The sequence below is a fragment of the Microcaecilia unicolor genome, chromosome 2 (assembly GCF_901765095.1).
Source record: "Microcaecilia unicolor chromosome 2, aMicUni1.1, whole genome shotgun sequence".
Taxonomy (NCBI): Eukaryota; Metazoa; Chordata; class Amphibia; order Gymnophiona; family Siphonopidae; genus Microcaecilia; species Microcaecilia unicolor.
This window is the reverse complement of record NC_044032.1, coordinates 178,071,791-178,094,716: the sequence shown is the minus strand read 5'-3', so window position 1 is coordinate 178,094,716 and position 22,926 is coordinate 178,071,791. Positions and strand designations below refer to the sequence as shown.

General features: G+C 42.3%; 1 protein-coding gene across 3 annotated transcripts in view; it reads right to left on the bottom strand.

Moving 5' to 3' along the window:
* The window catches only part of DMXL1 (Dmx like 1), a 522,326-nt gene that overhangs the window by 356,342 nt on the left and 143,058 nt on the right, over nt 1-22,926 (bottom strand). For all 3 annotated transcript variants that reach the window (XM_030193519.1, XM_030193517.1, XM_030193518.1), the window contains exons 7-9: nt 22,680-22,858; nt 12,063-12,252; nt 2,237-2,402 (exon numbers count right to left, since the gene is read on the bottom strand). In XM_030193519.1, coding sequence (XP_030049379.1) covers nt 2,237-2,402; nt 12,063-12,252; nt 22,680-22,858 — 535 coding nt within the window. The remainder of the gene's footprint in view (nt 1-2,236; nt 2,403-12,062; nt 12,253-22,679; nt 22,859-22,926) is intronic.

The window sequence follows — 22,926 nt, the reverse complement described above, 5'->3', positions numbered from 1 at the left end:
CTAAGCCTTGTTCCCTTGTGTGCTGATTGGTTCAGCCTAGAGTATATTCCTATAGTTGGTTTCCTTCTCCCCTGTGTGCTGTGTTGTTTCAGCCTAGAGTATATTTCTATAGTTGGTTTCCTTTTTCCCTGAGTGCTGTGTTGTTTCAGCCTAGAGTATATTTCTATAGTTGGTTTCCTTTTTCCCTGAGTGCTGTGTTGTTTCAGCCTAGAGTATATTTCTATAGTTGGTTTCCTTTTTCCATGAGTGCTGTGTTGTTTCAGCCTAGAGTATATTTCTATAGTTGGTTTCCTTTTTCCCTGAGTGCTGTGTTGTTTCAGCCTAGAGTATATTTCTATAGTTGGTTTCCTTTTTCCCTGAGTGCTGTGTTGTTTCAGCCTAGAGTATATTTCTATAGTTGGTTTCCTTTTTCCCTGAGTGCTGTGTTGTTTCAGCCTAGAGTATATTTCTATAGTTGGTTTCCTTTTTCCCTGAGTGCTGTGTTGTTTCAGCCTAGAGTATATTTCTATAGTTGGTTTCCTTTTTCCCTGAGTGCTGTGTTGTTTCAGCCTAGAGTATATTTCTATAGTTGGTTTCCTTTTTCCCTGAGTGCTGTGTTGTTTCAGCCTAGAGTATATTTCTATAGTTGGTTTCCTTTTTCCCTGAGTGCTGTGTTGTTTCAGCCTAGAGTATATTCCTATAGTTGTTTTCCTTTTCCATGAGTGCTGTGCTGTTTAAGCCTAGAGTGTTTCTTTCTGGGGCTTCCTGTATTCTTATTCGCCTGTGGCACAGTTTTGTTTTCCCATAGAGGCTTCCGCCTCTTACCCTTTTCTCAGTGGCTTTACCCTGCACTGTGTGAGCTGCAGTTCCGTGTGGAACCCTTGTTATTCTTTCCCCCTTCCCAGAGTGCGACTCGGTTCCCGGTTGGCTGTGAGGTCCGCTTGCTTGGTCTGTGCGTGAGTGGATTCCCGATAGGCCGTGAGACCTGCCTGAATACTCTATCTTCCCCTTTCTGGTGGTGCCTGTTGGTTATTGAGTGTGCAGGGTTTGGTGGTTGGGGTGGTGCATAGGGCCTGTTCGGACTACCCTAGGCCTTGGCCTAAATTCTATACTAGGCCTTGGCCTGGGTTCAAGGGCTCACGTCCAGAACAACAGGGACACTTTGGCAGAAGATTTCTTCCACTTGCTTCAGCATCCCCACCAGCAAAGGTGTAATATCTAATGTGTGTGGGGGGGGAGGGAGAGGAAGAGGAAATGTACCCCACCCCCCATGAATAGCTGGCTATGCCCCAACTGTAACCATGCAATCCAACTGCGAAAACAAAATTTTTAATAGTGATTAAAATTTTTAAATGAGCTGCAGCCCTAATTTTTATTAATTTGTTCATGACAGAGGTTATACTAACCAGCCTGTAGCTCCCACTCTCCTCTTTACTTCCACTTTTGTAGACAGGAACCCCCATCTGCTCTTCTCTATCCTCCAGGATTACTCCACTCTAAAGAATCATTGAAAAGTTCATACAGCAGAGTCGCCAGAACTTCTGTGAGTTCCTTCAGTACCCTCGGATGTATCACATCCTGCCCCATTGCTTTTAGTTTAGCTACCGCCTCACAAACTAGTCTTCTGAAAATTGGTCTACATACATTTATTACTATTGGCATTTGTCTTCTGTGGTTCTACTCTCGGCCCTTCATCTGTGAACACAGAACAGAGATATTTATCCTTATCAGCTTCTACATATTGCTCTCCTTCACCCTTGAGCTTCACAATGCCACTTTAGAACTTCCTCCTATAAAGAAGCCTTTACTCCATATAAAGGTGGGACATAAAACGGCAGCATAAAATAGTAGATGCTCTGAAGAGATCCAAAGGGACTTAGCTCAAAGAATGATGCAAGAATCATTATACCACTGGTCTAGCCCAAAAAGCACAGTTTCAGCAGGCTATGTTTTGGCTTTCTCTTTCAATGCTTTTGGATTTAGTACATGCCCCATCCACAAAAGCCCATCTTTACTAACTTATGGAGGTATGAAACAATGTTAAAAATAAGTCAGCATTTGCTAACCACTGAAAGCCAATACCGTGCCTTCTCTATGAACTCTATCATACTCAGAGTATCAGGATGTTAGTCAAAAGCTTGGAGGCAGATGCCATAGAAAAACCTAAGAAATTAAAAAATATATATCTATAGCAGGACTCTAATTACATACAACGGATTAGACAAATGCATCTGCATAAATAATGCTGTTTCATTACCTGTCGCTGGATTGATGCTGGCAGCAATGTGAAAGTGACAAAGTGCATTTGCATGCACAGCCACATTCCTATGAACTTCATGAGGATCCTGCTGATGGGGAAGGTATCCAGTATGTGCTATAAGTGCAAGAGATTTCCTCCTTCGACGAAAGTGCCTGAGGTTTAACTTTGGGAGAAACAGTTTAAGTTATTTATATGTTCTCTAACTTCTACATCAGGTGTTTTCAACTCACTTCTTAGAACAAACCGGCTTTTCTGGTTCTTAGAATACCCACAATGAATATACCTGAGAATATTCATTGAGGATATCCTGAAAACCCAATTGGTTTGATGTGTTTCAAGGACTGTGATGAGAACCACTGTTCTAGATAAAAATAAAATACCTGTACATTCATTTATTTTTAAGGCATACTATAGGCCTGATTCATAGAAGTCCAGAGAAAGAATGGGAAAAAAAGTTTTAATGAATTGCTATTCACTTCCAGTATTTGAGAGCTGCAAACAAGTCATATTTTCAGGCCATCCCTAATAAATATGCATTAACCTGATTTGCATATCCTGCTTATTCATTTTATGCATATTATTAGGAGTGGCCTGAAAATCCATCCTGTCTGTAGTCTGCAAGGGCCGGAAGAAAATACCGCTGATTTAATATATGAAGAGGTATGAATAAACTTTCAAATATGAGCCTGAAAACAGATCAGAATCAATCCAAAATGCCCACATCACAAACAAGGTTCTTGAAAAGCAGTGAACACTGCCACACTAAACAGAAAATTGTGTTACACCCTTAGTATTTCCCATCTACATGAACTTCGTATTAGAACACTGTCTTCAATTTATAGTCTCTACACCACTCTGCAACCAACTGCAGTGCAGACACCATGGTTCATCTGACATTTTCACCATTAGGTGCAACCAAGCTAAGAAGCAGGATGCCATCAGCAAACACATAAAACGTCAATCCTACAATATTCAGTGACTTAGAGGGAAATTATTAAGATAATAAACCAAATGACCTAATACAGAGCCTTTGGGGGAAAATAGCCCTCAAAAACCAAGACTAAGAACATCACACCCTAAACTACTACTTAATATCTCCTACGTGAACAAACAAACAAACAAAAAAAAACGCTGTAGAATTCCACCTGTGATTCCAACAGATCTTAAACCTTCTAACAAAAATGATAAATATAGTTAGGCCTTCTGATTTTAGGTGTTTTTCATTTGGAATTTTTGATGTTTATTTTTGAGGCAATTAGGTGCTTTCCCAGTGTTAGAAAAATAGGATTTTATTAGTGTTTGCCTCACAAAAAATTGCTTTTCCCAGCTTCAGTACCACCCCCAAGCTCAGACACAGCCCCAGCTTCCCACTATCCTAGGCTCCAACCTTTTCTTCCTACCTTCTACACAGCAGGCAGGAACCTTTATTTTTGGTCCCACGGCTGTGTAATTTCGCTCAGCTCTTCTGGTGGAAATACGGGAGATTTTAAAACAAGGGAAAAGCCATGACAACTCAAATCACAGTGAAAATGACACAAATTTGAAAAAAAGCAAGCAGGAGACAGAAAAAGTAACAACTGCACTAAACGCACAGATGGAGCAAATGAAACAATTCATAACCTAAGGTGACAAAATTCAGGTAGACACATGGATGCACTTGGATCATGACAGGACAAAAGTCATTTTCAGATGGAGAAATGTTGAAAGAAACATATCAACAGTACTGGAAGAACTTGCTTTTCATTTGACTAAAAAAGGGGGAAAAATGACAAAAGATTGCCTTCAGAAGGCAAATGGCAGCTAGAATTGTAGATTTAACTCTGAACATTGACCCACAACTGAAAAAGGACCTGAATGCCTGCCTTAGATTTTGCACTTGAAGACTCCACAGACAAACGACACACAACACAGCTAAATATCTGGATTAGAATGGTTACTGAAACATTTGAAGTACATCAATGATTACTAGCCTTGATCAGTGATCTTCAGTAACCAATGTGGGGTACCACTATGGTTAAAAATAAGCTGAAGGAGAATTGCCAGGTATCTTCCCATGCAGGACCATGACATAGCTGACCAATGTGTGCCAACATCCATTCCCACCAACCCCCTTTAAACTTTGCATTGGGGTATCCTCGGAGTTCAGCATTTCCAAATGCACTCTCTTCATTTACAGTACTGAGAAATACCTTGTACTTGAAGCAAGTGCTATTTTCCCCTTTCTTTCATGAGCTTGGGTAAAGAAAGCACATAAGTACGTAAGTATTGCCACACTCTGACAGAACAAAGGTCCATCAAGCCCAGAATCCTGTTTCCAACAGTGGTCAATCAAGGTCACAAATACCCAGTGCTTTTTTTGTGCCGGTACGCAACAGTACGGCATACCAGCACCTTTTTTTGCCCCCCCCCCCCCCCCCGGCAAGTCCTGCACTTCCTCTCAGAGCTCAGTCCTCGATGGATGACGTTTGGCAAGGTGAAGCGTGAGAATGAACAGATCACGCGGGGTTTGGGTCATCCAATAGTGGAGTGTGGCGTGGAAGCTTACGCCATAAGGCTGGAAAAGCGAACGGACCAACAGTGAGAGTGTGCATGCGCCCTGCCCCCTCCCCGGGATTGTGCCTCTCCGCCATGGAGAACTTCCAGAAGGTGGAGAAAATTGGCGAGGGCACCTATGGGGTAGTGTATAAAGCTAAAAATAAAGTCACTGGGGAGGTGGTGGCGCTCAAGAAGATTCGCCTTGATACGCGAGTGCCCGAGGGAAGAATGCAGGGGGTGGCGAGGAGATAACGTTTTGTTTTGTAATCGGAGAGTGGGATCATCTGTGGTGTGCTGATTAATAAGGAAGCTGGAGACGGGGAATCGTGTGGAGTCTTCACTGGGGTTTATTGTATAGCATCCTTTGTGAAGAGTTTGACCATACTATCCTAAATGTTTAAGTTGCTATCCACAGTCTTATCTATAGCTTGTGTATTAAAATGGGCCAGTAGCGTCTTATACCTGACTTTTGTCCTTTTTATTTATGACTATCTACTTTCCTCTCCCATCTCTTCCTGTGTGCTTTACTGTCACGTGTAGTTGGTTTTATTGCCTGCTTTTTTTTTTAAGTTGACTTTTTGTGCTTTGCTGTTGTCTAATGAAAGGTGGTATTTTAAAACTAATGAATCGTACATAACCACTATATGATAGAGAGGTAGAGGTTCTTGCTACTATTTTAGGGACACTAGGGTCTTTCAAAAAGAGGCAGGTGCAATAATTTTGACTGATGGATGATGCTATTCAGTGGAGTCCAACTGGTCATTGCTTGCAGGTGCCTTCCTGCTTCTGTTGTGCGGGATCAGGTCAGAGACTTCTGTGGAGCTCAGGGGATGTGTTTTCTTAGAACCTTGTTTACAAAGGCACACTAGCGTTTTTAGTGCGTGCTAAAAATTAACACGTGCTAACCATGTAGATGCCCATAAGAACATCTACATGGTTAGTGTGTGCTAAAAAGCTATTGCACTATTGTAAACAGTGCCCTTAATCTCTCCTCAGCTTGTGTCTTAAATTTCAGTATGTTGCAGTTTTGTGGCCTTTCTCCCTCTTCTTGTAACCTCTTGTGCAAGGCCAGAATCTCATTTTAACTGGGGAAGCACTCTTTCAAGCAGTGCTCTAAAAATAGCACTGGAACAGTGTGGGGTTATAACGCCCTTATGATCAGCGCTAATAGCATTCAAATTTAGGCACGCTATTACTTCGGATCATAAAGGTAAAAGTGTGGAAGGATTGCTCAGGCACAATCCTGCACTTGTTTTGACACACTGTCAAAAGCCCAGACCTGTTAAACATAGGGGCTGTAGGGAGAGATAATTATTGCTTCCCTGGATACAGGGAAGGGAAGAGAGGAGAAATGCAGGATATGGATGGAGGGGAGGAGAGAGGAGAAGTGCTGGGCATGGATGGAGGGATGGAACGAAAACAGAAGATGCAAATGGATGGAGATGAGGGAAAGAGAAGGAGAAAAACTGCACATGGATGGAGAAAATAGGGAAAAGGTGGATCCACGTTATACCTCCTCCAGTCAATTCCATGGAGGAGGACCCAGCTTTTACTTATGGATGTATGGCAAGAAATGAAGAAGAAAGGAGGAAAGTAAAGAAATAAATGGAAAGGAAGCTCTGGAAATGGAGTTAAGGGAACAGATTGAGAGCAGCAGAATCATAGACTGGGACCAATATGGATAGAAAAACTAAATCACCAGACAACAAAGGTAGAAAAAATCAACTTATTTTCATTTTAGTGTTTGAAATATGTCCAATTTGAGAATTTACATCTGCTGTCTTATTTTGCACTGGGTAACTGGAGCTGTAACAGCTTACAGAAATTATTTCTGATGAAAAAAAAAATCACGTTTTTTTCTCCTATACTAGTATAATATTTTCAATGATATCTGTTTATATGTGCCATAGCTGGTATAAGGGGTGTGGCTAATGTGGGTGTGGCTATCATAGGGGTGGAGCCATATGTGGTGACCCCGCCCATAATGAGTACCGGCACCTTTTTTTCTACAAAAAAAGCACTGGAAATACCTGGCAAGATCCCGAAAAAGTTCAATACATTTTATGCTGCTTATCCCAGAAACAGATGTGGATTTTCCCCCAAGTCAATTTAACAATGGTCTATGGGTTTTTCCTTTAGGAAGGGAAGGGAAGGGAAGGGGAAGGGAAATGGGACTTGATATACCGCCTTTCTGTGGTATTTTACAACTACATTCAAAGCGGTTTACATATATACAAGGTACTTATTTTGTACCTGGGGCAATGGAGAGTTAAGTGACTTGCCCACAGTCACAAGGAGCTACAGTGGGAATCGAACCCAGTTCCCCAGGATCAAAGTCCGCTGCACTAACCACTAGGCTACTCCTCCTCTCCATCCAGACCTTTTTTTAAACCCTGCTAAGCTAACCACATTTACCACATTCTCTGGCAACGAATTCCAGAGTTTAATTACACGTTAAGTGAAGAAATATTTTCTCCGATTCGTATTAAATGTTATCCCGTACTTCTTTACAAGTTACAAAACTTTTACTTAAGTACAGCAACTAGTTACAGTTACTTAGTTACTATACAACATTGGACACAAGGCATCTTTAGTTTCTAACCCAAAATACTGTAGAGTCTGCCAGAGTCCAGCTAGGAGTACAGAACTTCTACATTTCCTAAACAAAAACACTAGCCCTTTTTTGACTGTCCTAATGACATTCCAATTCCTCAGAGGTGGTAAAAACTAGTACTGCATAGCTCAACTGTAAGTTTACCAATTCTTTGTTCATACTTACTGCTGACATTTGATGCTGTATAGCTCGAGTTTAAAATTTAATCTGTTGGAGAACTTCACAGTTCTCAAAAGGAATAGAGGAAAGTGACTGTGTATAAAGCTTTTGCTGTCCTGCAGTTATACTACCTCTGCCTTAATTGTCCCTAATGGTTTAAAACCTTCCTATTTTTGAAGTAAACTCTTATTTACTACTTTGTAGCTTCAGTGCATGAGGGAAGGGCTTCTTTTATGCAGAAGTTCTGTCCAGAGGCAGTCTAAATGTGGCAATGTTGTCCTGTTCAATACACTATTAGCCACCAAGTTCATACAAAGTTAATTATGTGCAGTGGAAAATAAGTCTGTTGAATCAGACTGCTTGCTATGTGAATATTCTATCACTGTTTCATTATTGATACAAAGTATTATGTATTAAAGGCATTTGCTGTAAACTTTGTTTTAATTCATTTATCCAGTCTTTACATGCACATGGCTTTGCTTCTTAAACCCACAGGTGAATCCTAAGGGAGGTTGAACAGATATATACTGTGTTGTTTCTGATTTTACTTGTTTTGAATTGCTTTGGGTCCAACTGATCGAACATCATGCTGTCTAGAATTCTGGAAGATGGAAATGATAAAATGAAAATTAAATTTTGGATGTACTCTGTAGAAGTTGTTGTTTACTTTTGCAATATGTATATGGATGCCTGTTCTGGTATGTGCATGTCTATACATATTGATATGATTTCTGAACACCATTAAAGGACAGATTTTTAAATGCACAGATGGGTATATATGCTAATCTCAACTTCTATTATTCTGACTCACTGTATTTTCAAATGTAAGCCACATTGAACCAGAGTTTGCTTGAGATAATGTGAGATATAAATGTTTAAAAAAAAAAATCCTTTATCCTCCACCTTTTAGGACACTGCCTATCCAGCTGGATGGTGATGGAACAAGGAATGCCAAGTTTGGTCCAGTGAAGACAAACTCAAAATAATCTTTTCCTTAGCTGGGCACTTGTATTACCATATTGAAAATGTGACCATACCATGCCTCTGGGGTTAAATTCCACTAATAAGTTGGCTGGAGACACTGGGGTTCATTTTCAAAACACTTGAAGCAAGTTCCATAGGTTACTATGAAGAGTATTTTTGATATGATGGCTAAGTCCAACTTTGGACGTTTTGCTAATCCAAAATTCAAGTGGGAAACAGCCATTTTCTAACAGAAAACATGGGAAACTAAATAAAATGAAAGTTTTGGGCCTCCAAACCTCTAATGACTCAGCACCAGAGTTACATCAGTTGACTGACATGGTGTTACAGTGGGTTTCTGATACAGCACATTAGACATGTTTATTCCAATACCACTTAAACATTTAAAACTAGTAAAATAAGGGCCGTTTCTGACACAAATGAAACGGGCGCTAGCAAGGTTTTCCTCGGAGTGTGTATGTTTGAGAGAGAGAGAAAGAGTGTATGTGAGAGACAGTGAGTGAGTGTGAGCCCCCACCCCCCCTCTCGCAGGGCTCCCCTCCTCACCGGTCTCAGGACCCCCTCCCCACCTCCCTTGTCCCCTGCCCCCCTCCAGCCATCCATGTCCAGTGACCCTCCCCTCCCCCCTCCACCCACAGCTGCAAGTGGTAACGCTGTCCGGCCGCTGCTGCTTCACCTGTTGAGCAGCAGCGGCCGCTTCAAAAAGAAAAGAAGTGATAAATGTTTTTAAACCTAGGCCAAATCATTCGGAAATCTCCGAGTTTTAAAATGCAGTCTCTGCAGCTTCTCCTCCTCTCGACTCCACATCACTGCCCCTGGAGTAAGACCTCGGAGGCGTGCAGTGACGTGACAGGCGAGAGGAGGAGCGGCTGTAGAGACTGCGTTTTAAGACTCGGGCATTTGTGAATTATTTGGGCTGTGTTTAAAAACATTTTTCGCTTCTTTTCTTTTTGTAGTGGCCACTGCTGCTCAACAGGAGAAGCAGCAGCAGCCGGACAGCATTACTACTGGCATCTGCGGGTGGCAAGGGGGTTTGATGCGCCGGAGGGGGGGGGGGGGTGTTGATGTGCTTCAGGTGGGGGGGGGGCGTTGATGTGCTTCGGGTGGGGGGGGCTTGGGTAATGTGCCGAGGGGCGGGGGGTTCTGTGGTGCCGCGCTTGTAGTTTTTTTGATGCGCTACTCCCTGCCACTTGCTCCAAAGTGGCAGGGAGCGGCGCACTGACAGCTGATTCCCAGGCAGGGGGAGGAGTAGGGAAACACATTGGTTGGTTGGTTGCCTTGCCTCTCACTGTTCCGCCCTCGACGTCATCACGTTTTGACGCGAGGGCGGGACAGAAAGAGATGGTGACAGACTGACAAACCTAACGAACCTTACGAACCCTTCACTTCATTGAAGCCACGGAGTCAGCTTCAGAACGCTGGCAGTGGAAATTATTATAGTAGATATCTTTTGCACAAATGAAGTTGTTCTGGAAGAAGCAGTGAATTCATCCGTTAACATCAACAGAACCAGAATTTAGCACTACATTGAGCAATATATTAGGCGAGGTAGAAGAATATTTAGTTGGAAATGAACCATTACTGCAGAAAAGATCTTGCAAGGAGGCAGTGCATTGTGTGCAGTCTAAATCATCATCTTGGTGTTGATGTTTCAACAGTACGTTACACTGGAGAAAACTGTGCAGGTCTTTGTTGGGAGGTACTCAGACTTCAGCACTGACATGATTCTACTTCTCTTGTCTATTTTAAAGAAGTTAAGGATGGCTCCATCCTTTTATGCCCTGTGGACGCACTCAGAAGATGGCTGCACTTTGGAACTGGAAACCTCTGAGGGTCCACACACCACCTTAAGTTTATCAATATCAATTTCTTGTTTATATTCCACTGTATCCCCCTTACAAGGGGAGGACTGGCCTAATGGTTAGTGCAGCGGGCTTTGATCCTGGTAACCTGGGTTTGATTCCCACTGCAGCTCCTTGTGACCTTGGGCAAGTCATTTAGTCCTCCATTGCCCCAGGTACAAAAATTTAGATTATGAGCTCTCTAGGGCTGCACATTCAAACTAAAGGACTCCCCATATTAGTTTAATCACTACATTTTCCTCAATCTGAAGTATCCTTGTTTCTCTGGAAAGTCCAGATAAATATTACAATAATCTAGAATTATTACCATTGCCTGCTCAATGATCTGAAAGTAGTACAGTTATAAAAACTATTTAACATGATGAAGCATCTTCAATTTAAAAAAGCATTTACGAACTACATTATTATTTGTGAAGATATTGACCCGAATCTATCCAGACCCCCAATAATTTAATTTCCTCTCTGAGGGATATCGCCACTCCTGCTAGCTTGGGGAGTGATCTCGGTGCCCTTTGTGTTGCTCTCCCTACCCATGTTTGTTTTATCTGGATTTATTTTCAAATCCAAAAAGCAGAACCAAACAAATAGGCCATCAAAAACTTCATTCATAAGGCAGTAAATTGACTAAGTTATTCCAAGGAAACAAAAGAACAATATCATCTGCACAGGAAAAATATCTAATCCCAGCTTAGTACATAGTGTTCCTTATACATATCACGTTATGCACAACCTAGACTATAGTCAGTTACCCCCACCATGCCCCCCACACATAAAAACCCCTCAGCTACAACACTGTCTGTTGCATTCTTAAGGTAGGCTCACTTTTCCCTAGCTATTTCTTTTACAGAAAGTTTTTTTCTTTTAATTTCCAACATTTTATTAGAATTTGACACGTATATATAACCACATAACCTGTAAATTAAATAACTGGTTTACAAACATGACCACTGTTTTAGCTGTAAGGTATACACCTCTTTCTTTATGAATGTTTTGCTGTGTGACATGTATAAGGTTCCTTTTTTATCCACCAATCTTTCAATTTTGTTATTAGTACAGGTGGGATTCAAGTAGATTTGCCACAGTGTCATCCCCTATCCTTAATGCTACATCTCCTTCTGTTATTAGATAAAACTAGTGTTGACCAAATACATTTTTAAAGTTCTAATTATATTCTATTCCTTATGGTATCCAAATAATTGTGAAGATAAGATATGAGAAGGCTTTTCCATTTTTAGATACCTCCATATGAGATAGTAACACAGGTATTGAATCCTCTTAAGAAATGTAAGTGACTGGTTATACACCAAATTGTTTTACAATTGAGTTTTGTGTGCCACTAAAATATGACATATAATATCCGTTATATTAATATTCATCTTTCAGATTTCTCATGAATTTTATTTTACACGTTGTCACTTTACACCATCTAAGAGGGGGAAGGGGATGTTATGTTTTATCTAAATACAGGCATATCTTATGATCACTTGTATGTCTTATCTTCCTTTTACTATTATTTAATAAATTATTTATATATCAATTTTTCTATCTTGAATCATGGTTCCAGCAGTTTGTTCTAAGTGTTAAAAAACACATTCATTTTTCAATAAAATGATTGGCATCACAAACATCTCTCTGAAACATATCAATACATTTCCAACACAATACCTACCTCCAAGGCACTCTGTACCCGTTCTTTACTGGACAAATTTCGTTTGAAGTTAGCATGTAAGCCATCTGGTTCAGTCCATTGACTGTAATCACCTCCAGATAAACAGCAATCATTTGGTAACAACGTCTCTGCCCAGAGACGACAAACATTGTCTTTGCAACAGGTCAGCAACACATTACAAACAGAACCACTATGGATGAAAAAAAACATAACCATTATCAACTCCAAGTAGCTGAACAAGGCTCATAGACTGATTTCTCGAAAGGCAAAGGGAATAAGATTAGATACGTCGCCTTTCTGTGGTTACAATCAAAGCAGTTTATGTATTATATACAGGTACTTATTTTGTACCTGAGTCAATGGAGGTTTAGTTTACTTTAAAGACAGTTTCTTGTTCCACCTTTCTTTAAGCTTATCCTTTAATCAAGATCCTCTTCCCTTTACCTCTCTTCTAACATCTCAAACCTTCTCTCAAGCTCCTCCAGAAAACTGTTGGCCTTGCTCCATTTTCAGGCTGAAGATAACTATCTCCACAAACTGGTGTTCCATGGGAGAACACCTTTTACGCAGGATATAAACAGATGGAGTACTACAGAAAATCAGTTCAGGAAAGCCAGTGCAAGCATTCTAAGGATCATATGGCATGACCAAATAAAAGGTATGGTGACGCTCAAGAAAAATATGTATAAGTTGTTGTGGTTTTTTTTTTTGGGGGGGGGGGGGGGGGGGGGAGGGTGAGCGAGGGTTGTTTTGTATTTTTAATTGTGCATTTAAATTTTTTCTTAAATTATGATACTTGCAGCATTACAGTGTTTCTCCTGAGAAATACCTCAACAAAGGGGATACTGTTATCTTCTAACATGATATGCAGCCAAATTCTTTAGAAAAGGGTTTCTCAACTTCAAGTACGCCCCAAGTTGAACAAATTTCAACCGAGTACCCCTGAACACCGATCAGCAGAGATTTTGAAATGGACATTCAAAAAACAGACATATTCTAATCATGACATAGAAAATAAAATTACTCTTTCTACCTATGTTTTCTAGTTATTTTATTTTTCTAATTGTGTTGCTGAGAGTATGGTTTCTGCTTTCCTCCATCTTAACTTTGGCATTTTCTCTCGCCTCCTTTTCCTTTAATCTTTCTTTAATTTACTTTTCTGCCTCTCTCCAGATTTAATTTATTCTTAATATCTAGTCTTCAACTTCCCTCTTTTTGCTATGCCTGCCTACAGCTTTCTATCTATTTCCCTCACCCTGGTTGCTCTCCTATTCACCTTCCTCTTTATTCTCCAGTCTTAGCTAACTCTATCTTCTTTTTCTCCCCTCCTTCCATCCAGCGTGTTCCCTTTCTCTCCCCATCCTTTCATTTGGCATCTTTTCTCTCCCCCCTCCCCGGCCACTGCAGCTGCTTTTCCAAATCAGCAGCAGTGAGGAAAAACAACTTAAGCAGTCGCATGGCCCAAGTCTTCAAACACAAGTTGTTGGCTCTGCCAGTCTCTTGCTCCTTCTGACGTCAATTTCCTGTTCCAAGTTGGGGGACCGGCAGAGTCCATAATGTGCACTTGAAGACTGGGACTATGCACAAATGCTTTAAGTTGGGGAAAACAAAAGCGAGGGTGGCAGCGGGAGGGAAGCGAAGAAAGAACCACATAGGTTCTCAAAGTTTTGAGAGCTATATGACCCCTATAGATATTTAACCCCCTTACAATTTCTGATATTCTGTTGTGTAGGAAGGAAAAAAAAGTTTAAGATGTTGAGACCAAATCCAATAAACCAGTTTTAATTTAACACACCTCACAATACTATTGTAATAAAGCTAATGGAACCTTTCAGCTAGAGTTTTGATTTTTTCTTTGAAGTGTATGTATAAATAAGCTCCCTAAATAAATGTTAATATTCATACACATTAAGTACAATTTTTATATACTTCCTTTCAGCAGTTAGATATATTACTCATAATAGGGGTCTTTTACTAAAGTTTAGCTTGACTTATCTGCAGCAGGGCCCATAGGAATAAAATGGGCCCTGCTGCAAATAACTCAAGGTAAGCTTTATTAAAAGACCCCCAAGGTATACACAGCTGCCCTGCAACATTTAACTGCTCTTTTCAGACTTAAGAAATAAATCACCTATACAGTGATAATGAGAACTGTTTCTTCTATAGTAGCAGAAAAACACAGAAAGCAAAGAAGACATCTGGATTTAGTTCACACCTTCCAGTAGTAGTTCAAGGCTTTATCTGACCCTCTATGAGACTACCATGCAGGACCCCCTCACTCTTATATTAAATGGAAAGTTCTAGGGAATGTGTATCTAATTGTTCTGCTCTCATTACCTCATCTATCTTCTGCATGTAATAATCTTGCTCTTCTCAGGGACACCTCGATTTGCTATGTCAGACACAATCCCTGTTATTCTCCAGAACTACCGTATATTCTCATATATTGTGATAAAGTCACACCCAGGATAGTTGGGTTAAGGCAGTTTCAGTCTGAAATACAAGTCCCAGAAGGCATTGCAGGCAAGGAGCCAGAGGGTGAGAGGAAGAACCCGGACTGGACGCCTAGCTGCAATCAGGGAAGACATGGGTGTAAGCTGGCAGGTTGTGTAGAGCGGCTGCCACTAGGCGAAAAGAGAGTTAGGAAACCCTGTGTGCAGGAGCTCATCATTGGTCTCATTAGTCTAATGCTTAACACAGCTGGTATGGGTGTGGGAAGCTAATGGAAGAAGAATGATTGGTTGTGGTAGCTGAAGCCAGGGATTGATTAGGCAGGTGGGAAGGAGTCTCAGCAGTTCAGTTCAGGAGAGAGAAGCAGAAGGAGAGAAGCAGTTGCAGGCTGAAAACCCTTGGGCAGGGAGGTCCCTAAAGTATTGAAGCAGGCTGAAATTCCTTGGGTGGGTGAGAGGAAGTCCCAAAATTATTGAATTCACTGTGAAGCGGATGCAGGGGAAATTACTTGGGTAGAGGGAGTCCCTAAAGTATTGAACTCTCCTGAAGGTAAAGAGGATAGAAGGTAGAAACTGCTGCTTGGTGACTGAACTGTGATGATGAACTGAAAGAACTGTTTGTCTTGGGAATTGAACTACTGTTTATTGTGCACTGGATAAAGATCCCAGACTGGAGCTGACTAAGCCTGTATTGAATCCTGGTATGTGCTGATAGCCTGCTGCTTACAGGGGACTGTTGGCCACACACTTTCAGATGGCTTATATGTGCTTAAGATTGAAGGTGAATGCTGCTGTTGGAAATGTGTATTAGAAACCTGCATGGAATAAAAGTCCTTAAGATTGAAGTTACTGGTGGACATCTATTTCTTCATTGTACCGGGAGCCTGTGGCTGGAGGAGATTGTTCTATCCTTGGCTGCACAAGAAAGGTACCTGGTTACAATATAAAAACTGAGAAATTTTGATTTCAAAATCCCATTCTCATCAGTGCAGTAGCACTCTTGCTATTGTTAGCTTATGAAGTACAATGCTGGCTGTACTGAAGTTACTTTACATAACAAAGTCAGTGCTATGTCCCTGGTGCAGAAAGAACTCAAGTCAGGGTGAGCTTGTACAGTGTACAAATTAAAGAGAAGTTTGGAGGAGGTGTGAAAGTGAGACTCTGGAGTGATAAAATAAATCTGTAAATGTTCTCACTGGTTCAGAGTTTGTAAGGAGTATATCCATTGAGAGGAGGGTGTGCCTGCAGGGAAGTATGCATGGCAATTATAAGGTGACCTGAAGACAGCTAAAAGCTATTTAACTGGTTGATGGCTCAAGCAGTAGTTTCAAAGAGGAATTTAACCTGAGATGGTTGGTGTGGAAAGAGATGAGTGAAATTCTGATTGCCCTTTTTTTTGGGGGGGGGGGGGGGGGGGGGGGGGGTACATGAAACAGGAATATGTGTGGGTGCTGAGGAACACTGATTCCTGAATAAAACATTTTCCTTGGATAAGAAAGGTGAGTGATTTGTGAAAATATTTTTCTAGAAAATTTTGCTTTAGTGAACCATGTGTAGTCCTAAAACTGTCACATCCCTCACCTGGTTAAGGAAGCCACTAGAGTCCTGAAGCACCGCTATGCCTAAGAGTCTTGTGAGTGTTTACTTTCTGGTTGCTGCACTTTCCTTTTATAGTCCTAGTTGGGGCACTAACAAATTACCTCACTTGCTGGCTTGGGATATATAAGGAAATGCTCTACACTCCTCCAGTGCTTCAGCAAAAGGCTTCCAGCATTGTGCCTCTCCAGTGTTCGTTGCCTAGCCAGTTCCCACTTCCAGCCTTGCCTGTTTCTGTCTGCACAGCCTTGCTGTTCCAGCTAATCCCTAAAACTTCTCTGATGAAAAAGCAATGATGACACAGTTTCATTTATTTAATTGCCTCTACTACTATTATTCACTTCTCATTTCAAGTCCAATCATAGACTCCAACTTTGTACATAATACTGCAGTTAAGCTGATTCTGGGAAAAGACGTCTGATCACGTTATACCTCTTCTACTGGCTAAACACTAGGTCTGCACATTTAACACACTAGCATGATTAACGAATTAATGTAACTTGTGTTTAAAAAAATTTAACGCAATTTAACTGCTCCTTTTCCTGCATCTCTCTCTTTTTCTCCGCCTCCCATAGTCTGGCATCTGATCTGGCATTTCCCTGCACTCCTGCAGCAGCACCCCTCAATCTGCATCTTTCTCTCTCCCTTTTTCTCCGGCACCTATTCTTACCTCTCCCCTTCTCCCTGCCCCTCACGGCCTTCAGAACGCCGTGACTGCTGCAGTGAAAGAACGCTGCTTCTCATCCAGCCTGCAGCTTCTATCTGAAGCATCAGAAACTTCCAGAGATGCCAACTGAGAAAACCACCCGCACGACTACCTGACCCGCGATATGAGCTGTGGAAAGAGCAAGCACGTGATCCTCAGCCCACTCCATGAGTTGACACTTCTCGACAGCCAGACCTAGACTCCAAGTGCCGACCTGCCAATTGATGTAAGCGACCACCATCATGTTGTCCGAGAACAAGAACCACCTTGACCATCAAGAAATCCTGAAACTCCATCAAAGCACTCACCACCGCTTGAAGCTCCAGGCGGTTTATGAGCCACACCGTCTCCTGCGAAGACCACAGCCCCTGAGCATGAAGATGAAGACAACGGGCGCCCACCCCAACAGGCTGGAATCCATGACTACAACCATCCACTGCGGAGACGCCAAAGGTGGGGTAGACTTATGAAGCCACCAGCTCATGCTCTGACACTCCTGGGGTAACCACAGGGCGTACAGCTGATACTCCTGAGACACCGGTGATCATCTGCTGAGCAGAGTGTTGCAGAGGGCGCATGTGGGCCACGCCCAAGGCACCACCTCCAAAGTGGCAGCCATCAAGCCCAACACCTGAACATAATCCCACGCTCGCAGGCTCAACAACTGAAAGAGGTTGTGAACCTGAACCTGAAGTTTGAACCTCCTGACGTCTGGCAGAAACACACAGCCCTGCATCATGTCGAATCAGATCCCCAGGTATTGTCTGGGTCGGGGCGAGTTGACTCTAGAAGATTCACCACCCAGCCCAAGGACTGTAGCAGGGCCAACATCAGTCGGTGAACATTGCCACCACCACCATCATCTTGGAAAAAGTTACCGGAGCAGTAGCCAGGCCAAAAGGCAAGGCCCAAAACTGGAAATGATGTCCCAGTATGGCAAAGCGGCGAAACCATTGATGAGGTGGCCAAATAGGTATATGCAAGTAGGCCTCCTTGAAGTCCAGGGCCATAAGGAACTCTCCCGATTGCACCACCGCCACGACAGATTTGAGAGTCTCCATGCAAAAATGCCACACAGAGACAGTGATTTACCTTCTGAAGATCAACAATGGGGCAAAAAAAGAGCCCTCCTTTTTCAGAGACCACAAAGTAAATCGAATATCTCCCTGAGCGAACCTCTGGAGGGGACACAGGCACTACCGCCCCCAGATCCAGCAGCATCTGCAACGTGTCCTGGACCGCAACCTGTTTGGAGGCTGTAGGACAACGGGATTCCAGAAACACCTCACGCACTGGATAGGAAAATTCCAACTTGTAACCTTCTCGGACAATGTTTAAGTCTCACTGGTCAGATGAGATTTTGGTCCACTCTTCGTAGAAGGAAGTCAGCTGACCAGTGCCCATCATTAGGTAATGCCTGTTCCCTGACAAGGCGTAGGCCCCAAGGGCCACTTGTCACCTTGAAAGGAAGAGCATTGCTGAAAGTGAGGATGCTGGAAGGATCCAGTCACCTTGCCCAGCCACTACTGGCGAGCCTCAAAAAGGTGAGGTCTAACTGACCAGACTCTCAATGAGGACTTGGGTTTATCTTCGGGAAGCCTCTGAGACTTAGAGTCACCCAAGTCTTTAACAATCTTCTCTATGTTCTCTCCAAAGAGAAGCTTCACTGGAATGGGGAGACACATAAGGTGCTGCTTAAAGGCTATGTCCGCAGCCCAATGATGAAGCCACAACAAATGGCGGGAAGATATCGCCAATGCAATCTGTTTGGCCGATGCCCACACCAAATTATACAGGGAGTCCGCCAAATAAGCAAGCCCCATCTCCATATGGGAGAAAGAGGCCCCCAAAGACAGGTCTCAAATCCAAGTTCTGCTTGAGGGCCTGCTGAAACCAGCTAAGGAAGACTCTGGTGGCGTATGAGCTGCAGATATAAACCTGGAGGGCCAATGCAGATACCTCAAAGGCATGTTTGAGAGACGCCTCCAGGCACCAATCCTGCATGTCCTTGAGAGCAACACCTCCCTCCACAGGGAGAATGATCTTCTTAGTCACTGCTGTGACCAAGGCATCCACCTTAGGAAGGAGGAATTTGTCCCCATACTCCGCAACCACAGGATACAGGCAAAACATCATCTTGGCCACTTTCAAGCCCCCATCCGAGTCAGCCCATTGGGTTGAAATAAACTCCTGAATGGCCTAATGGACAGGAAAAGACTTAGATGGATTTCTCGTGCTGGCCATCTTGGGGTTGACTGTAGCCACCGCTTGCGCCTCCATGTCCGCAAAATTTAATGCCTCCAAGGCAATGGAGGTAAGCTAAGGAAGCACATCCCTGTGAAAGATACACACCGCAGAAGGGCATCAGACTCCTCCTGAACCATCACCCATGACCAGATCATCCACGTGTGAAGGGCGCAAAGGACTCTCCAATAGTGTGGGTAGCAACAGAGCAACCGAGGCAAGCCTGACCGACCCCCACCTCAGAAATGGTGCCCAGATGCTGCCGTTTCAAGGCCGGATCCTCAACAGGACCCTGGACCATTAAACCCAAATTCGATGAAGAAGTTCCCTGGGAGAGAGGAATACCCAAGAAGGGCTGCTGGGGGCAAGGCCCTCTTAAGAAGGTAAGCTTGATGCATCAGCAAAATGAAGTATGGAGAAAATAAATTCCCCTGAGCAAGCAATGTCAAAAATAACACCCAAAGAAGCCCCAAGGGAAGAACTGTACCCCCCACCCCCACCCCCGGCCAACACACTCAGAAATGCTGCAGGGTGAAAAGCCTCAGGAGCAGACAACAGCTAAGGAGAGACTACGTTGGCCAGTGCTTGCAAAAGGTATGTGATCCCTTCGCATCTGCGCGGAAAACAGGCATAACAGGAAGGGGAGCATCGCCACTTTCTGTCAAAGCATCCGAACATGCCTCCACACAGATTCCTGCCGCAGTGCATCTACTACTGCAGCGGGAGCATCTTTTAACTGACTCTGCTGCCATAAGCAGAGAGCTGTACCCATGCGCCAAAATGAGAAAGGAGAAGACTCATTCCACAGCTGGCGCTTCCAAACAGCTGCGGGACCTCTCAGACACAGCAGCCTGCTGTCCAACCGCACAGCACAAAAGGCGTAGGGAATCCCTGTACTTTTTTATCTTTTTTCGATTGTAACGGTGAGGAAGGCTAGAGCTCAAGAAGACTGGGAGGAAAGGGGACAGGGTGAAGCAGGGACCTAGAAGACTGAGTATGCCCCCAAAGTCGGCACCACCAGTCAGACACCCCTCACACTCAACTGGCCCACAGGACCCAGGAGAAGTCCCAACAGAAGAATCCAGGAGCTGCTGAAGAACCACCTGCTGGGGACAAGAGATATACTGAATGAAGGAGCTGGTCGTCTGGTATCACTACCTTCTATTTGTTATCTCTATCTCCACCTGCTGGTAGATGGACACAATCTACCAGTTCCTAGATTCATCTGCTGCAGAGGCTAAGGAAGGAAAGTTATTAAATTTTCACAAACATTTGAAAACATTTCTTTTCAGAAAATTCTTCTCTGAGGGACAGAGAATAATTTTATATGTTTTTCTATTTCAGACATGATGTTTTATGATATATACTGTTGACCACATTGAACTAAATTTGGATAATATGGGATACAAATCAGGGGCAGTGGAACGCAGTAAACAGGGTATGCATGGCAGGGGGGGCGACAACATTTGAAGGGTGCCAGAAACTGCCATGCTAACCCGTGAGCTACGCTCCACTGGCCATTGCCACCGCACACTACAGCCCTCCCAAGACCTACCTTAATCCTTGAAGGCCGTCCTTTTGGTGTAGTGGCCTCTATGGCTACAAGGGCAGGAAAGAATCCCACTAGGGCAGACGGGCCCTTCAAGGTAGGACTGTAGTATGCGGGAGGAGGATGGTGGCATTACTGCGGAAGTGGGAGGGGGCAGGTTTTGGCACAGTAGAAGTCATCACAAGGACAAAATATAAGAAAACCAATGGACTGCATTAGGGGCTTATAACCCCATTTAGTTGTGTTTAAGCAAATAAGAGACCTGCATGAAAGAAAATATTATTTTTATTATTTTGACTTCTGAAAACCACTTCTCCCTGAAACATACTCAAAACAGAATAATCCATTTGTACAAAAGAGATGAGGTGAAGATGTGATTCCAAGGACCCCAATGAAAATAGAGTTTAATTTTATTTCCAATCTTTATAATACCAGGCTTCCCAAGGCAGGTTACAGAAACAGTTAAGATGAACCCATCAGTAAACAGAATAGCCTCACTGAAATTTAGCCATGTATTCCATAGAACAGTGTAGAAAAAGGAGCACAAAATATAGCCTTTATTAGCGCTGTTTCCACCAGCTACAAAATTTTTTAAGCAGTTTTAGTGATATTCAATTTTATTTCATCATATTTATATCTACACATGGGAAGCTTTCAAATTAAAAAGCTGTTGAGAAAAAAATGAAAAAAAAAAAACCTTTTGTTCTTCACCTTTTAAGGCACTGGGCTGAAAAAGGGGGTAAAGTGAGAGAAGAGGGGGAGGGAAAAGAGAGAAAAAGAGATGGTGGACCTTGGGGGGGGGGGGGGGGGGGGGGGTCAACATAGTTTGAAGGGGGCGCCAGAAACCCTAGCACCGGCCCTGATACAAATGTTAAATAACATGAAATAAATGAAATGAGAAAACAAATGTATAGTGGAAAAAATTATCTATTGAACTTGCTGAAAGAGCCATACCAAGACAAAAAGAAATATGAGACTTCCATACAAAATCAGGAACTTAAAACAGTGTTTTTCAGCAATTAGTAAAGCAAGAAAGGGCTGAAGTACTAGCATAGCTTAAGAGGCCCAAATTGTAGGAAAGAACAAGAGAAAAGCAAAACAAAACATACTAGGCCCAAGGACTGAGGAGGGCCCAGTGTGGCAGACAGGGAGATGAATTCTAAGGTATTTCTACAGCTGTGGAAGAAATGCATCATATCAGCACCAGATATATTCGGCTGTTTCAGTGGCTGATCCATTCTGCTACCTGACCAAGAGCAATCAAATTCTATTCTCATGTCAGCAATACATATAAAAATAAAAATCTTACCATAATTCAAATATGACATTTCAATTTTATATTTTAGCTATCAAATTTAAAGAAAGTCTTGATCGATTTCAATAAAGCATGAAATATGAGTACGTTTTATAATATCAATATTTTTGACAAGATGTGGTACCCCAATGTATCTGAGAGCCCAACGAAGAGATGCCATATATTTTTACATCAAGAGACCAGAGTACAAAAACAATAAAACATGAATGTTTTTATATATCGGTTTTTGCTAAACAGCTTATTAATAATACATATTTCCCTCCCCATAAATCCTGGCAATAGAACGGAAAAAATAAACTGAACCTAGTAAATGATTCTACCCCAATGTTCTACTGAATTAATAGATAGCTGTGCACCAGATTACATATATCATGCAGTTTGACGCACACAAAGCACTACAATCAACATACACATGTGTTAATTTCCAATGGAAACCTGTAACAATGTGCCCCTCAATACAATTTTCTCCAGGTCAAAACTTAACTCATTGTTACTTGATTTTAACACACTAACAATGTTATATGCTCCTGCTGCCCATCTAATAAATCCCTCTGAAAGTTTTAAGTGTCTACTGCTGTTTTTTCAGGAGAAAGGAATTTTTTTGGTTAGCTCATACCTTTCCAGGGTGACCTTTTATTAGTGTTTTATATATAAATTTTTCTTATTTCTCTGTCTTTAAACAGAAATTCTATATAAGCTGGAAGAAATTCCTATCAAATACTAAAAAAATTGAACATTTTATAAATATCATACTGACCGTGGCATGTATTTATTTGTCTTTCGCCATGAAAATCCATTTACAGCTCGTGGATGGGCCAAGTACACAAAGGAAAAGTCAACTTCCCCTTCTGTTTGTTTTTCTGGACTGAGAACTGGAGGTGTCACAGCTGATTGCCAACTATCAGTATTATACCATACCTTTACAAGGCAGTCATCCTGTGGAAAAAGCAAAGTAGGGATTTTCAGAAAAAGAAAACCTGACTGGGAAAGATAAACCAGTAGTA